Below are 19,063 nucleotides of genomic sequence, written 5' to 3' on the forward strand. Positions count from 1 at the left end.
AGTAAATGCTGGCAAATAATCAAATCATAATGAATCACACTGTGAAATTGGCAGGAGCTAATTTTGTATGTAGATGTTCTTTGAACTTACCCCCTTCCCCCACTCTTTCTCCCCCGCCCCCATTCTCAATCTCTGCATCCTATTGGGCAAGTTTTGCCTCGTTGCAAATACTTCCCATTGGAGATGACAGTGGCCTTGGTGGACAACATTTGTAGCATGGATTTATGCATTCCTTCCCTAGTCAGCACTGGCATTTTCCTTTAAAAAAAGAAGTAAATGAATAAAAATAGCAGGGTGTTCTCCTAATCCCTTGACCCTGTTACACATAGGTGACCTGTCCACCATGTTGAAGTTGAACTGCTGTCAAGAAAATTGCAAATTTAGGTGATCTGGCCTAGAAATAAGAATTTGTTATTTGATTATCTCCAGGACAAATTCAAGAGGTTAAAATGTTTTAAAATTTGGGACCTTTCTCTCTTTTTTTTTTTAAATCAAAGCATATCATTACAGCATTTTGAATGGTCAAATATACTGCATACTTTTAAAGCAGCTAAACTTAAAAACGAATCTATTGATATTATCCTCTTCCACTGGTCTACATAGTATTCTTATTATGTCCTTAGGATAAAAGTGAAATATATTACATTTTAAAGGTATATTGTGTTTGACCTGTCTTTTGTGATTGGGATAGAAGGAAGAGTAAAGTAGGATTTTTGCAAGGACCAACATGCTCTGAAGATGAATGCACAAAGTTAGTGTCCGGCAAAAATTGTTCCAAAAGTTTTAGATAAAATAAGTGCTTTACTTCGATCATTCAATAAAGTTGAACAGACAAAGAAGAGCTGACAAGATAAATGCTTAATAAATGGTGTTGTATACCTTATTTTTCTTCATATGAAGATTGAATTAAAGTGCAGGTTCTACTCAGTGAAATTAGAGAAATAATGTGCATGCTTGAAAGTTAGGAGACACTTGTTGTTTATTTGTTTGTTTGTATACTTTGTGTGGACTTGTGGATTGCCTTCCAGACAATGAGGCTATACCAGTGGTAAAATTGTTTAACCTGTTGAAGATGGTTTGATTTTGCTACAACACGCATTACCCATAGACGCTTGCCCGAGTATACTCGGGACTCATCCTCAACGGGTTAAAAATGGAGTTGCTGGTTAAGTGAACTAAGTTTCTTATTTGAACTAGCATACATTCATGAAAGTTGTCTTCCCTTTGGATGCTTACGGAATATTTGTATTATATTGGATGGCTATGAATGGGATACAGGGAATATTGCACGAGTTAGGGCCAACATTGCACGAATCGAAGATGAGTGCAATATTGGCCCTAACGAGTGCAAGATTCCCTGGTATTCCATGAATTAATGCCATCCAATATAATTATTATCGTCTACAATCAAGTAGAGCAAGCATAAAATGCAGAATAATACCGGGCTTCTACTCGTCTTTGAAGTTACTCAGTAACTCGGACCGGCAGTCACATCCCAGTGCTGAAAAGGGGAAGCCCCTAAAACTGTGTGGTGCAAGCTGTTTGCGCGCTTGTGAATTGTAACAAAATGACACGCACTAGGAGCAAGTGTTTGCGCACTCAACAAGCGCTCGCGCAACAGACAAGAATATGGTGTGATCTTGAACGGCCAGTAACAACAATACCCTGTGGGGAATTAATACGTTGGCCTATGCGTTTCGATTAATAAGCTCTGATATTGAATGGTAAAAATTGCGCGGACAACAATACGAATTTTTAATGCGTGGCTCAAACTTCCTATATAGATGATAATACCCTTTGCTGTACAGTTTGTTTGTTTGCTTGTTTGTTTGTTGCCCTGGACAACCAGAAATGATATTCTAAGATTGATGAACAGGCACCAGCCTTACAAAGATAAGCAGATTAATTACTAATGGAAACTCTGACTTGAGGACAGCCATATAATTGTCACTGCACAATGACGACCTGAACGACAGCATTTACCCAGAGTTTTGTGCAGATTCTCTGCCAATCGTGTCATTTGTGGCTTCGTTCAGTCTGAAAGGAATCCCTTACTGTTTGCAGTTTTACGTAATATTTGGTGTACTGTAGATGTACGGACAAGGCCGTGTGGCATGAAAACTTAACAACTGTCATCCTGATATCATGTAGGAGTAGCAAGGAAAAATTGGCACGTCTTAGTCATCGAGCAAACGCTCTGTTGAATGTGTGATGACTTATATCACGGGATAAAAATAATTCACAAATGTATTGTTAAGTTTCCATGGAAACCTAAAATCACCCTGGCACATTGATGACAGTGAACCCAATTGTTTCTGACAAAATGTTGCTACAAAAATAATCACATTTTTATAAAGTCCTGATATAAATTCCTCACAATTAAGTAATTTCTGTAGCTGGATGGCATACCAAAATTATTTTCAGTCTTTTCTCTTCTTCGGCTGGCCAGAACTCAAAGTGAATTCAAAATCATAAGAATTAAACACAGTCAGACTGTAGTCACATTTTCTGAGTTATGTAGGCTTGAACTAGAGATGCTCTTGAACATTTAGAATTGTAGGTTTAACTTAAGCATTTTCCAAAGTGAAATTTACAATTGTACACAAATACAGTGTACCATCAGCCCATGTTGATAGGAAATAGTTACTTATATTCACAACGCTTTTGTTGCAGTTCCTGGCATTCACATAAATGACATAATTTCCATTCAAAATAGGGTTTCAGTAAATGTTGACAAAGGAGGACCTTTCAGGATGAAGTAAACAAAATCATTGATTCAGATTTTCATTTGATATTGGATCAAAGAATTGTGAAGTTATCGTAGTATTAAAAAGTATTGTTTACTTTTTGGGGCAGTGATTTAAAAAATGGTCGAGTAATCACATTTGATGCATAAATATATGTGTAGGTCAGATGTATAACAAAACATCTTACCATATAAAAATTTCTCAATAAAGTCATAAAATATAAGGCACTGTTTTTCTCAATAAACCATAACTGTATAAACAATTTTATTATAACTTGTGTTCACTTTTTGTTTATGTAACAATACTTAACATTGAGTATATTGAGCCTTTAAAGTAACACCTACAAAGACAAAAAGACAAGTTGAGGAAACCTTGACTAAGAAGGATTGGGCATTATATCAGACTGGCATTGTTTAGATTAAAGCATTGTAGTGTTCAGGAAAAGTCATGTGACTCAGTTTCAGACTACAGCAAACCCCTGTATTATTATTAGTGTATAATAGTTTTAAGAATGGATTTTAGCCAAAGAAGAACTGATGTCACAGGAAGCCAAGCAAGTGGCTAGGCTGTTGCAACTTTTCTTTTTTTCCAAATGAGCAAAGTGTTTTGACCTCCTCAGTACATGTCTAGACCATTTTGGAAGTGCAGGAGTTTTACTTTCGTCCAAGGACCTGGTCAGTGTTCAGACTTGAACAATGGTTATTCACTCGTCATTGATTGACCGAAGGGAGTTTTCTCCAGTAAGTCCATACTGCAAAACTTTCATGATTTAAATCTTCTTTTTTTTTAAATGAGGTTGAATTTTTCGTCATTGTGTCTTGACAATCTGTGATGCCTTAATATTAATGATATCAATTATATATCAATATTGATGACTATCAGCTATGTGTATATATATATGTGTGTGTGTGTGTGTGTGTGTGTGTGTGTGTGTGTGAATTACTAGTGGACATTTAGCAGAATTCTCAATTACAGAAATGAATTCCTGTACATTTTGATGGGTTATCTATGTCAGATCTTAACATATTAAGTTGCATTATTCTCTGTGACCCACCTTATATACATTGCCACATATTGCACACAGTGCATTTGAAGTAAAAAATCTTCAGCATGGATCTACATTTCAATGCCAACTTGATATTAAAGAACAAGTCCACCTTCATATTCATGTGGATTGAGTGAATGCAGCAATATTAGTAGAACACATCAGTGAGAGTTTAAGGAAAATCGGACAATCCGTTGAAAAGTTATGAATTTTTGAAGTGTCTGCTCAGTAACTGCTGGATGAGAAGACTACTACAGCTGATGATGTCACACGCGTACAACAATATAAGGAAAATATAAAGAGAATTTCACAAAATATTACTTTTCGAAAAAAGTGCACATTTCCTCAACTTGTCACTTACGTATGTTAAGGGTGATATTATTCCCCCTGCCTTCTGAAAGAGGGAAGCCAAGCATTCTCTTATTATGTGAGAAAAGTGAAAATATGTTGAATTTTCTTTATATTTTCTTTATATCGTTGTACGCATGTGACATCATCAGCTGGAGTAGTCTTCTCATCCAGTAGTGACTGAGCAGAAACTTCAAAAATTCATAACTTTTCAACGGATTGTCCGATTTTCCTCAAACTCTCAGTGATGTGTTCTACTAATATTGCTGCATTAACTCAATTCACATGTCTGTGAAGGTGAACTTGTCCTTTAAGTCTAGTTATATGGACTAACCTTTATTTGGCTTTCTGAAAATATCTAAATTTCAGAATAAAGTTCACTCACTGTATGAGTGAGAACTAATTAAAACAAGGAAATGGAACACAGATATCATTTATCAGTGAGATTGATATATTCGAAATTTAGTGTGTGCGAATATAGTGTAAAAGTGGATATTTTTGCGTGAGGAATTTTTCACGCTCGGCCGGATAAGGTAAATTTTATATGTTTTTAATTCCACGGAATCGAAAAATAGAATAGTGCTATATATAACAAGCAAAAGATCTGTGTGCTGGCTGTTTTTTTCATGCTAGTTTTTAATCGTAGAAATGTGTGACAATTTCCACAATGCAAAAATATCCACTTACTGTATACGCCGAATATTTCGCGAGGTTTTTATTTTCACAAATTTCGTGAGTCAGGTGCTATTCACGAAATTAAAGACACGCGAAAATAATGACTCTGATCCCGATATGAATGTGACGCACACGTATACATTTCATTGTTCAGTACAGTACTCCACGGTCGCGAATTTAACCACTCGCGAAATCGTTGGGAAGTCCCGATTCACGAAAATTTAGACTCGCTAAATATATGGCGTATACAGTATACAGTAGCATCAATTTATGGAATCAACCAAGAAAGTGGTATGAGAATGAAAGGGCCTGTAGGGGAGAGCTTCTAGCTTTAAGACTTTGACAACTTAATTAGCTTATTGGGCAGGAGGGTGTCCTATTTCTCCAGTGCCTTTGTGGCATGCGTATTGCAGTTTCATGTGGCATTACTCATTCTGAACGAAAGAGATCATGCTTTGCTTCACAAAGCCATCAAAATCTAGAGGTGCAGACCCCGCAGCACGTTTTCCTCGCGTGTCCAATCAGGTACAGCTTATTTCGAAATTGATATCATTTCTGAATATTGAGCAAAAACTGTAGACGGGGTAAAGTGTGTGAAAGAAGCACGTTGAATACATTGTGTTCAACATGTCTGTACATACTGCCATCATTTTGTATATTGTGTGTAAATAGCCTTATCAAAGGAGACATCAGTGTTGAGGATGCTTTGTACCATATTCTTGATTTGTTGGATGTCTTACTCTCTGCTTGGGCTACACTTGTATTTTCATGGCAGTTTTGCTGTATAGCTGCCATTCTTTGTTACGCAGATTTTAAGGATAAACAATCAACCAAATCTTCACCGTTGTCTTTAATGGAACGATACTGAGAAGTTTGCAGTCTGTGGATTCCCTAGGACAGATGAGTAACTTTCTACTTGGATATGCTGAAGAGTTTTGTTTGCTGCATTGTGCACTTATAACACCCCTCCGCCTTGCACCTGAGAAGAAGAAAGGGAAGAAACAAAAGCAACAATATCCTCAGTGAAAATTATATCAAAGCAGATCGCAACTGTGTAGACACAGAGTTCTGCACATCAGCGAACAACAGTTGCTAAAGCAGGTGCTTTACAACACATCGGTCCTACTGACGCACATACTAGACAGAATGCCACATTTTTTGGTTATATACACTGTAAGTGCTAGGTAAAGAAGATGTATGTCTGAAGTGAAAGTTTTTCATGCTGAGTAGGCCTATTGTTATGTTGTTATGAAAGTCAGAGTTTGTGTGTGTGTGTGCGTGAGGGGGAACAATTAAAAAAAAAATATGAGCATCAGTTACGAAAACAGAAAATTTTTCAAATCTAAGAACTGATAAATATTGCCTCCTGTGTACAGAAATGCAATGCACACCATCGCTGAAGTTGGAAATCACAAACTTTTCTCCTTAAAGGGTTAATGTTTGTTTCTCATTTTTGTGATTGTGATTCTTGATGGCAGTATTTGTATGTGTGGTACATATGATTCATTTAGTAATTCATATTGAGTTTTCTGTAGAGTGATATATTTGTCTAAAGATCTCAGTTTCTTCTCCCCGTTTCTCTCACTCCCTCCGCCTCCTCAAATGAAGATGTCCGCCCAGCTTGATGAATCGGTGGTCCTTGACATCTTTCAAGATGACTACATTCCGGCTCCGACCTTTGATATCTCCATGGGTGACGATGATTTCAACTCTGCCCTCAGTTGCCTTGGACCAGAGGTAATTACCAACTCATTAAATCAGCTCTTGATCAAAAGATATCTTCTCATATTAAGTTTACATGTGACTAGATCATTGCTATGTTTGTCAAACCAGTATTGAGAACAGAGCCAAAAACTTATTACTCATAAAGCACAGTAATAAAATATGAGGCACTTTGGTTGAAGTAATGTTTAGGAGTATGTTCTTACAATATCCCATGCCCAGCCATGTGATGAGTAATGTGTAAAGTATTCTGCACCCAGAGAAGATTAGATGATAATATGATATGTTGAGCTACCCACCCGTCTAATCAAGTACTCACTTTACACATTTAAAGGCAAAGGCATCAAAGTGTAGCATTACATTGCATTGTTCATAATAAGATTGGAACATGAATGCTTTTTTTTTTTTTTTTTGGTGGTAACTTCCATGAGGAGGTATTTAAGTTGAGGAGGTGTATTGATGGATCAGTGTGAAAAATGAACATCAAATATTATTCAATGTGAATACACAATTTCATGTGACTACATGTGGCAGAGACTTGATTAATAGAATGTAATAGCATGGTGATTTCAGCCATATGCAGACAGGATAGATTCCCCATGCTTTCAAGCCTATTTTTCTTGGGTTTGAATATAATCATAAGATTCTCCCTGTCTTGTTCAACTTGTAAATGTACCCTTTTAGGCAAGTTTTAAAGAGTCTTGCATTTTAATCTGTGGGTTAGTGTCATGAAGGAATATAGCATTGTAAACAGCACTAACCAAATAAAAGTGATATCTAAAAATTAACCAGATATAAGCCCTCTTTTACAAATGAAATGTTGAATATTTGGAAGACATTAATGAGAGAATTTGGGTGTTCCTGACCAGATTTCAAGGACATTTCTGACAGGAACCAGAATTGAACCCAACTGAACCTAGAATTTCATTTTCTTCCATCAAGTTTTGTTTGCATTTCTTTTTTTTTTTTAATTCAGTATAATAAAGAACTGAGTGATGATTGGTATTATGCTATGGTTGAATACCTTTAAAGATGATCTCACATTTGAAACAGAACAGTAGACGAGTAATCCGTGCAACCTTTAAAGATCTAAGCTTTTGGTGTTACTTTTCAAAGTCACACCGACCCATTCTCGCGAGAAGAGAAACCTGAGCTAGAAAACGAAATGTGATGCTGATCTCGTTTTAATCCATGCAGTACAGTCATGCCCACAGGTCTTGAATGAAGATGACAGCATTCTCAATTCATTTGATACTGTTCAGTCTGTCAGTCCAGATTTGAGTATCATATTTTTCACTTTCAAATGCAGAAATAAAAAAAAAAAAATGCAGTTTTCGGTGTGCAGCTTATTTACATCAACAATAAACCGTGTTCTCATCTAAATGCACATGCTTTGCAAATACATGTATATTGCCCAAACATTTATTGCACTGCTTTAAAAAATTTTTTCATAAAGTAGACCAAAACATAGTACATTTCAGACAGAGCAAAGAAAATGTTATGCTTGATAACTGATAAAAAAAATTATAATTACCATATTCAAATCAGTCAAACTACAAAATGATCCTTTGTGATAGGATTGTGATTAATTTTTGTTCAGCCTCACCTTTCATAAGGTTGAACATGTGTACATTTCAAACAAATATGATTTTTTTAAGCACATATCTGGATTTAACATTTTAAACTAATAGTTTGAATTGATTTCTATTCTTTTGCTTTCATGATCCACTATATTTTATGACTTCATAGAATTGCTAGCAGAATTTTCCAAATCTGTGTGCAAGTGATATAAAGTAGAAAAAGCCTAGGTTTAGTGTTTGTTACATACACACATACTGTGCTGCACCTACATTAATGTGGCACCAGTATACTTTTGTGAAACAGCGAGAAACGGGCCAGTATAAACATTCTTATAAAAGATTCTTGATAAAAGTTTAATTTGCGACTGTGTGGCATGGTGATTAAATGTTGCAAAAACAAGTGTGAGAAGCTATTGAAGACTGGTGTGGGCACCATGTTATTAACTATTAACTGGCAACTAATAAAGTGCCAATATGGTGTCAATGTGTATGAAAGTGATGTTTTTATATTATGTTCACTGTAAAGAAAATGAGTCGTGATGCTGTGGTAAAGTGATTGTCTTAATCCATTTCTGTCCCACTGATGTAGCAACATGCTTTTAAAGGCTCTAGTAATCTGTCTGTTTTGATATGTTACATGACATCATAATTGATGCTTGAATGGTACTCTGTTCTGGGACACACCCCTCCCCCTCCTGTCCCTTCTACCAGGTACAGTACGAGGTTGTTCCTCACTTTGATCCTCTGTCATCGACGGAGGACGAGTTTAATGCTACCATACAGTGCCTCGGTCCCCAGGTAATCTTGACTCCGGCTATCTTGGGAATGACTTCATCATCGGTCACAAAAAAAAGAAAGAAAAGGAATGAAAAAGACAAAATGCCAAATACCATACAGCTGCTGTTGTAGGCTAGAAAATTGCGTTCATCTGTAGAATAGCCGCGCTCCATTTTTTTTCAAATAGCTTTTTGCGAGATCATGCATTTTTCCCTTTTTTTTTTTTCTTTTTTAATTGGCTGGTCAGAATGGATGCTTCATTGCCCCTTTCAAGACATGCTCCTGTAATGGCCCCCATACTCGCTCTGCTTGTAAACCATGAACATTGCTTTATAGAAGGTAAAGTTGGAAGTGTGGTATTAAATTACATTCTCCTTTTGTCCCTTAATCTTGTGAATAATTGCTCTGCCTGCAAATCAAGATTCTTGATCTTGTCTTGAATGACAGCTTCTCAGTTATGTACCTTGTTGCTAAATAACATTAAGTTGTGCTAGGACATGTGTTCTTACTGTATTCTGTTGATATACTTTCAAGAGTAAGTAGAAAAATTATCATGGCAATGCGACATCACATTACTTGCTTTACAAGTTCCTAATTTCAAAGAGAATTTGCCATAATTTACAAGCAAGTGTCATACATGGGTAGTAATCTGACTTTTCAATACTCATTGACAAAATACTAAAAATGTGATTATGCCTTCTCTTTTAAAGATATACTTGTCTTTAATTCTATTTTTTTTGTTTTTGTCAAAGAATGGTTCAATAGACCTGGTCCATTTGACATAATATTACTGTGAGAAATAACCATCTTGATTGTCATATATTTATTTGTGTGACTCTGTATATGTTTACCTTCACAAAATGATGTGTTCTCTTTATGATCAGCACTTAAAATTACTATGTAGTAACCAGAGAATAATCTGAAGAAGATTTGATCATAGAAGATACACCTGCTACTGGATTTGCATTCCAAGTAATTAGACAAATACAAAGGATAGACAAAAGAAAGATACATAGTGTATTTTTATATCATTATCATTATATTATTATCATTATCTTATAAATTTATATCATGTGTGTGTGTGCACTGCTGCATGTGTGTATTTGTAAATAAATATATTTCTTTTTTAATTGTTTGATTGTATGTGTGTGATAAAGGATATACACTGTACTTCATTTTGCCCGAATATGCCTATTTTGTATGAAAGTGTCAACTGGCAGGTTGAAGCCACTATCGTAAGAACATCCTTCCAGCCACGTGACCTCTTACCCATAATGCATCTCTACATCCTTTTGCAAAAGGAGAACCAGGAATGGGTGTGGGGGAATATCAAGTGTTGAGGGAATTTTTCCCACAAACCTGTCAGCTGGCATCTGGCCATTAACTCTGCTATTACTAATTATGATATGCTGATAACTTGGGGCTGTGGGGGTTAATCCTAGATCCTTAGTGTTAGAAATTGGTTTGCAGAATATTAGCAACAGTGCAGGCTCAAGTAGATAGGGCACTTTATAAGCCAAGAACTATGTGTCATTTCACAGTTGTGCAACCCATTACTATAAATGTAGATTTCTAATTACACACTATTCATTGTCAGGGGCATTGTATACAATCATGAATGAGTAATACAACAACAATAGCTATTGCAAAACAGTAATGATAACTGATGGTATTAATGGTAAAACTATCATTACCAACATCATCAGTATGTAATATAAGCTTCAGTAGTTGAATTATTCAATTAATTGAATGAGTTAAATTATTCACTAGTTGATAATTCAATTTGTGAAGCTGACATTACAAATGCTAATAGCACCGGGAATGATTTAAGTTGCTATCATTGTTGATATTTTCATCTTTATTCTTGCCATTGGTTGTAATTTTAAAAGTAATGATAGTAGTGCATTGTAACATTGGAGACAGTCATTGACATTGTCAGTAATGATAGACAAAATGTAATTCATTATCTTATCATGTTTCTTTGAGAACCTACAGGGAGATCTATGAATTTCTGATTCTTACAGCAGTTTTTTCCCCTTAAGAACCTACCAAACGGCAGGATCTGTATAGAGTTGTGATTGTTATAGCAAGGGCGTATATGTGACCATCATCAGAAGTTACATATCACATACTGCACACAATTGCATCTGACTGTATCTCTCCAAAAGGTTTATAAATAGCAATTCTTTGCTCAACTGTTCATGCTGCGATTGCCTATACCCCCAACAAGTCTGAGATTGTTGCCAATTTCTGTAATTCTGCAATTTCCGTCGCTGCCTGCAGAGTTAAGCCCCTGTATCAAATTGTTACAATGCTGTCAAAATCTGATATGGTGGGTTAAGTTAGGTTGGGAAGAGCTAAAAAGGCTGCAGAGAAAAAAAAAAGACAAGAAAAAGAATAGGACAAAAAAAAGTTTGAAACACAGATTAAGCCATTGCAGGGGCAGAGTTCATGATTAACAGCAGTTATCTTCCTTTGTGGGAAAAAAAAATCGACTCCCTGCAAATTGAATTAAATGTTTTACCTTTGCCACAGTAAGCACAATGTCTGCTAGAATGGTTTTATAGGTATTGCTGTACTTCATTACCTTTACCCAGCTTTAGTATTTTTAAATTCCATTTCAAAATGTTACTGTGTTTCTTAGCAAAAATCTCTTATGGATATTTAGTTTTAGCCTTGTGTGTAGATATGTAGTAATTACCTGACATTGTCAGTTGTTGTTTTTTTTATTCTCATTAGCTGGTGTAGGAATGTTTTTCAAAACATTTTGATAGTGATTATTCCATTCAGAGGGGCTTCACAGTCACATCAAAAAGCCATAAAAATGACATTAAAAAAGAAGTGCTCAATTTTGTTATAATTGTTTCTTAGTCCTGTAAGGTGAAATTTGCATGTGAATAATTTTGCTGACTGTTAGCACATACTGTAAAAGCTGTAATTTTCAGAAGGGTTTGATTTTTGTGAATATTTTGCAAATCACAGTTGGGCCACAAATTTAACAAAAAGCAAATTCATTGCCATGTACAGTAAAGTGGTGTACACTTAAGATAGCCTCAGTGTCAACATCTTTGCAAAAATATCTGTGACCTAATTTGCAAAAATGTCTGTACACGAAAATAACAGCTTTTACAGTAAGCAACAATAGTATGATTTTATATGTATGAAATATATAGTAAGATATTTGGATGCTTATGGCTTTGCATTAAAATTGCATTGTGCAAAATGCATGAAAGTTCCTCACTGAGAATATGATACGTAATTTGATATGTGAAACTTGATACTCAAGTCTCAAGACAAGTAGAATAGCTTGGTTTTCATTTGGCTCTTTTTCAACATCCAATAAAAACATTGTGTTCATGATAGCTGATATGTTTGATGCAACTGTAAAATACTGGACTAAACAGATACCGTTAACTTGTTGCAGCAACAAGAAGGATATAGCATATATCTCACATATTTGCTGAGATGTGCGCTACTTCTTTGAGGAGTAACGTCATGCTGATGAATGATATATCTCACACTGAGGTTGTCTCCCGACCACTGGCTTACGTGAGCTGGGGATGAAGTGTCGCAGGTTCTTGGCGCTGTAACCCACACTGGCAGACAGATAATCTGTGGGTGAAGCCATTGAGTAAAGCCAAAGATTACTTTGGGATTATAAGAATGAGAGATATTGGTTACAGCAAACTTCATGTGGGTGGGCATTCTGTTACCAAAAAAAAGAAGAAAGAAAAAGAGAAACATATAGAGAGTGAAAGAGAAGAAAGAGTAAGAGGTAGATAGAGAGAGAGAGAGAGAGAGAGAGAGAGAGAGAGAGAGAGAGAATAAAGTCATAGCTTCTTAAGGTCAGTGAGCCACAATCGGGTTTTTGATAAAATCATGTGGCCAAAAATTTAAGCACATGAATTCCTGATTCAGGAAACATGAACTTAGACTAGGGTTCAAGCCATGTCAGCAACAGGGTCATACACTTGATGCCTGTCATCGTATGGTTTGGGGGTTTTATTCTGAATATAAAGCTTGTTATGTATAGTTTTCTGCCATTTTTTTCCCCCTTTCCAATATATATTCTGTATCTCTGTTTCACAATACTTTATGTGGCAGGTATTCCTTGTGTTACAAAAGGATTCCCCTTCATAGCCTGCTTTACTTCTAACTTTGTTTAGCTGTAATCAAATCCATTCACCACTTATTTCAAGTCAGAAATTGTTGATCTACAGACTTATTCTGATTAGAGGTGGTAAAACTGTGTCATTGCAGATCCTTAACCTAATATGATCTTACCAATATATGTTTGTGGGTTCTAAATTCTTGAGACCTACATATACATATCCTGATCAGGCTTAGCTCAATTTAGCATGACAGAATGATCAAATTTCGACAGAAATTGTGAATCAAACATTATTGGCTTATTCACTCATAACAAATGTTGTCCAATATCACACAAATTTCTTGTTTGGTTTTGCTCATGATTTACACATTTTATGTGAAGCCAAGATTTTTTTTCTTGTGCAAATTCTTCCTTGATGCACCTGCAGAGTGTTTTCATTCATCAAAAGACAACGATTTACTTTAAAAAGACATAATAATCCACACACATAATTTCTCTGTAGCCACAAAAAAAAAACATGTTTCTACAGTGATTGGACCCAGTTTAGTAATAAGAATGTCCACTCCCATGAGAAATGAACCAATCACAATGAAAGGGGGTGTGTGATTCTCACGCCTCTCTCTTCTATTGCATCCGATCATTGTTTAACAGCATTACTCACGTTTAGACATAGAATCTGCCAAGAATGAAATTGTCAAAATGAGAGGGGAGAATGAGAAGTACATGTCCATGAGAGGCCCTTCTGTAATTCTTGTAGGTCACACATTTTTCAACATCTCCACCTAGCAATGTCATTCTTAGCTGATTCAATTGTTACAACACAATGCCAGAAAAACAAAGAAAACAAGAAAGCCACTCAATGTATTGTTTGTGGAATGATAGCACATATATGGTAGAAAGTATGTGTTTGATATATTTGTATATTGTGAGCGTATAAAGCATACTATTTACATCAACATAATGCTGGTGCTAACACTGATATATATGGCAGTTGGATTGCATCAGTCATTTCATGTCTAAGATGTAAAGACGTTGATTAATCCTTTTTTTTTGCCCATACACTTCAATTCAAGTTCTCACATTAACATTAATTAGCATTTGCTTCTAAAATTCTATGTGTCTGTCACTGTTCTTGTGTGCAGAAGTCATGCCTGGACAATATATTAGCTACTGGTCATTTGACAGAAAAATAATCATAGATTTGTCATAAAATTAACACCGTAGCAAATCTTAATTGGCATTTTCTCAACATTTTCACTTAGTGCATGACCACGGTAACAAAAATCTATAAAAAGTTGCATGGATCTGAAAAACAGAATGTTTTCCCAAAGCTTGCCTACGTTGCAGTCTCAGAATAATGTGGCACACAAGGGGTTTACTCCATCATGGATGCATAAAGAATAAAAAAAAAAGGAGGGGGAGGAAAGCAGCTACCAGCTTCATTGAGGGGCTCTAGCTCTCTTCTTCCCTGTCCCACCCTCACACAAACTACATCTCTCCCATTCTCTCTGTCTCAACTATCACTGCTGACCTATCTCCCTCTCCCTTCCGCCTTACCCGACCCGGGTCCTCTTTGACCTTCAAGGCGCGTCTGGACCGCATCCTGGTGTGGGCCTAATCTCGTCTCATCATCATAGGAGCACCGGAGATGCTGCTGTCAGTGGTGGTGGCATGGCACTCCGTTATCAGTGGCATAGTACTGATCGCACGGCGAAGTGGTAAATAGCATGTCCATCTGCGCAACGTGAGGGGGTGTCATCCGCTTGTCGTGACAAAGTGGGAAGCGAGCAAGCGATCTAGGTCACCTTCGGTGTTTGTGGGTACACAAAATATTTCTATCCCCTCAACCCTTCATCCTCTCTACCACACCCCCCCCCCCCCCATTCCACCATATCAAAGAATAATCCATATTCTACAATGGACAAGGTCTTGCAATCTATTTCCTTATATGGTGTCAAATTAATATTGAAAGGAATACTGTAAAAGTGGAAATTTTCGCGGTGCTGAAATTTTCGCGCAACCAGAAACTAGCGCGAAAATAAAAACACGCGAATATTTTTGCTTGCCATACGTTCCTGTGCGTGATGTCTTGATTCCGCGGAATTAAAAACACGCAAAACTCTTCTGACCCGGCCTAGCGCGAAAAATTAGTCCCGCGAAAATATCCACTTTTACAGTATCGTATAGCTTGTATAGCATACTTGTTAATGCTAGGAGAGTTATTCTTAGCTCTATTTTTGTTCTCAATTCACATTTATAGAGGGTTAGTATACAGATCTGTAGAAGGTCTGTAATTCTGGGTTAATATCCCTCAACAGGCTCCTCCTAATAGTAGTACAGTAGTGATCAACTAACTTGTAAGATAGTTTAAAGAGATGGTACGGTATCAATTGAGATGAGGCTTCAGGTTTCCAGTGTTTTTTTATGATGATTGTTTCTGGGATGTTTTTTTTTTAGATAATGAGAAACTGCTTAGGAAATATGCAAAAGCATATAATTCTACAAGAAATTCGAAGTTTATTTGATGAAAAATTGATTTTGAAATGGCTGAGATATGATATCCAAGACATTGTGATCCAAAGAAAAAAAAAAAAAAGTGTGACCAAACTTTCATTAGGATCACTATATTTTACTTTGTTTTTGGATATCTCAGCCATTTCAAAATTGATTTTCAGCAAATACGAGCTTTGAATTCCCTTTGGAATTGTATGCTCTTTAACATTTCGTATTCAAAACTGATTTCTAATTAGTGTGTCACAAAAAGTTAAAGCCTGAGTCCTTATCTCCCATCCCTTTCACAGGTGGCAATTCAGTAATCTTAATTGTAAAAATTGCATTTGTTTGCCCGGTTAAAAACCTTTCACACCTTGTTGTAAATAAAATGAAATGAAACAAAATGGAAGATATCTCAATCATATCATAATTTTTTGTTGATCTGAGCACATTGTGTATGAAAGAAGTGTTCATTTCAAGTTGATTGCTCTGTACTCAGTCCTAGCATTCTTTGCAATTCTTCAATCAAAGCCTGGTTAACCATAATAGTATGGCTATACTCAAAACTGTCATTGACTTGTATTACAGTGAAGTTGTCAATGGTATGCACCGAGTTCAGTGTGCTACAGACTTGCTGGATTGTCAATGCATATCGAGTTCTCATTCAATGTGTATTGAGATAGTTTCGCTAGTGAGCCCTCTTTAGTCGTATGTGCATACACTGCTGTATCACGTTTATGCATATAATGTGCCAGTCTGCACTGCTTCTCGGTTTGTGTGACAAAGAGGACGGTGACCATTTTGAAATGAACTAAATCTTGGGGTGACATCACAGTTTTGCAGATATTGCAAATTTAGAATCATATGTGCTGAGTGCTTTCTTTATTTTCAATAATGAATATTAAATCTTAATCTTAATGTTCATACATTATCAATTGTATTCATTACACGTAGATTCACATTTGTAATTCTTAAGTTCAGAATGCTGTGAAATAGCAGGTTAAAGTCATATCACACTCATTGTGCAGCAAAGATTAAGCAAAAAATTTGCAGTGAAGGAAACACTTTTGGTATATCCAGTAGCAAATCATAGAAGATGCAAAATACAAGCATGGCATTTCAGTTATATTCTTATGATCATGGAACTAACAATACATTTAGTTTGTTTTGTTTGATGTAAGGAGTGTAGCATGGAAAGGAGAATTTAGTTGAGTAAAAAAAAAATAATATTTATAATAATGATGATAAAGATAACAAAAATAATAACAATAACAACATCAATAATAATAATAATAATAATGATAATAATAATAATAATAATAATAATAATAATAATAAAAGTAATAATAATAATAATAATAATAATAATAATAATAATAATAATAATAATAATGATAATAATAATGATAATAATAATAATAATAATAATATGATATGAAATGAGGAATTGAGGGTAGAGTGAGTAGTTAAGAAAATAATGAACATTGAAAGGAATTGCAGTGAAACTAGAGCAAATTTTTAATGCTACACAAACAGGAAGAACAGAGAAAAGATATTCTTTCCTTGGCATAAATGCTTTAACATTACATGGCACAAAACATTGCTAGGATTGACTCAGTTTGAGAAAGATAAACCTACATCAGTGGTTGCATGAGTTAACATTCTCAAAGTCTACAACTGACAACACTTGAATAGTGCCATCTATTGACAGGAATGTGTGAATCTCTTGTTATCTTACATACGAGAGATTGGTTTACTACATGTACAGCACTCAGAATGGACACATACCTTTATAACAGATGGTGTTCCTGACAGCCAAGCAGAAGCTTCCCCGGTTTTTTCCTCACATGGCAAAAAATATGTGTGCAAACTTAATTCCATAAATCAACATTTATGTAGTACAAATAGGTATGGAATAGCTTATTCCTACTATTACTTATCTATTCATACATACACTAGATGACACAAAACAATGCTAGAATTGACTCAGTTTGAGAAATATAATCCTATGCCAGTGGTATGTGGAGTTTCCTGGGCAGTGTCTCAAATTGGCATCAAATACAGTGTACCTGTGTGCCACAATACTTTGAGAGTAAGTATCATAAGTCAAAAAAAAAAAACAACACACACACTCACAAGTGATTGCACACTTAATTTCTCATGTATTTCACTGAGGTGTTTGATTAATGTCAATACATATCATTGTAATTGCAATATTTATAGATTTAAGACTCCTCCCCCACCAATAATAGATAAATAGATGAATAAGTAAGTAAATAAATAAATAATCAAATAAGTAAATAAACATAATCAATCAATCAATCAATCAATCAATCAATCAATCAATCAATCAATCAATCAATCAATCAATCAATCAATCAATCAATCAATCAATCAATCAATCAATCAATCAATCAATCATTCAATCAATCAATCAATCAATCAATCAATCAATCAATCAAAAAACAGAAATAACCCCCCCCCAAAAAAAAAAAAAGAAATCAAATCAGGCATTGATATTTATTCTAGATTCAAGTATAAAATGGTTGTAGTAACAGAAACAAAAGTAAAGAACATGTTAATGCTCTTCGATTTTATAACAAATGGTAATTTGATTTTATTTACGCTATGAATGAAGGTTTTTAAAGTGCATTACTCTTGTGAACTGAGATGTTGAAAATATGTTATATGATGATATAGATTTCTACCGAAGCTCCCTAGAGGAACCGTTCTTGTTCACCATGCAATATCAAAGCATTCTCTTTAAAAAAAAAAAAAAAAAATCATCAAACAAAATTCAGATTTTTGTATTCAAAAGAGCTGGAGCTGTGTCAAGAGCAAAGTTTTTTTTCCCCTTGTCCCCATTCTTCTTTATGACAAATAATGAAATGGCAAATAATAGCAGGATAGTCCATTCCCTACTGGAACCTGGTGGCCTGCATATTAAGTCTATACACATTTCAGAATTCAGTATGTAAGGGATTAAGGGTGTCACTGGAGCAAAAGAGGAGTATCACTCTTATCAGTCCATTATTAAGTCCATTTCATGTCCTTAATACTCTTAAACCCCCCCCCCCCCCCCCCCGTATCAAAATCAAGCAATTAAAACCAGTGGCCTAACTATGAGTGCCTTTCTGCCTCCCAGTTAGTCATTGGAACAGGTGTTCTTAGTGTCCACATGATAATACCCCTCCTCTCAGCCCCCCCCCCCTCCCAACCCTACTTGACTGGACAGAATTGGTTTAGGGACAGCTCTACATCAGAGATAGGGAAAGTGGGAAAGTGCTCTAGAAATCCTGTCATAGAGTAATGTGAACTTTGTTGTATGTAGGGCGACTGAAGTTATCGCGAAACAGGCAATTTTCTAAGGGTTCGCCCTTCAAGAGACTGTGTGCTTTATTTATTTTTGAACTATTGTTGTGAGCTAAAAGGATACCCTCTGATTTAACATGGCTGTATGATGATCACTTCTTGGATCCATTCATGGTCATTTGCGCTAGGGTTAGCAAAAGCAACAGCTCAAAAATAACACATTATAAAAATATGATATTGGCCAGTTCTCAAT

The 19,063-nt window shown here is 35.6% G+C and overlaps 1 protein-coding gene across 1 annotated transcript in view; it reads left to right on the forward strand.

Moving 5' to 3' along the window:
* Nucleotides 1–6,426: 6,426 nt before the first annotated feature.
* The window catches only part of LOC140239470 (uncharacterized), a 150,301-nt gene continuing 137,664 nt past the window's right edge, over nucleotides 6,427–19,063 (forward strand). Inside the window, exon 1 of the mRNA XM_072319307.1 lies at nucleotides 6,427–6,552. Within this exon, the coding sequence (XP_072175408.1) occupies nucleotides 6,505–6,552 (48 nt within the window). The 5' untranslated portion in view covers nucleotides 6,427–6,504. The remainder of the gene's footprint in view (nucleotides 6,553–19,063) is intronic.

The sequence above is a fragment of the Diadema setosum genome, chromosome 2, assembly GCF_964275005.1.
Source record: "Diadema setosum chromosome 2, eeDiaSeto1, whole genome shotgun sequence".
Taxonomy (NCBI): Eukaryota; Metazoa; Echinodermata; class Echinoidea; order Diadematoida; family Diadematidae; genus Diadema; species Diadema setosum.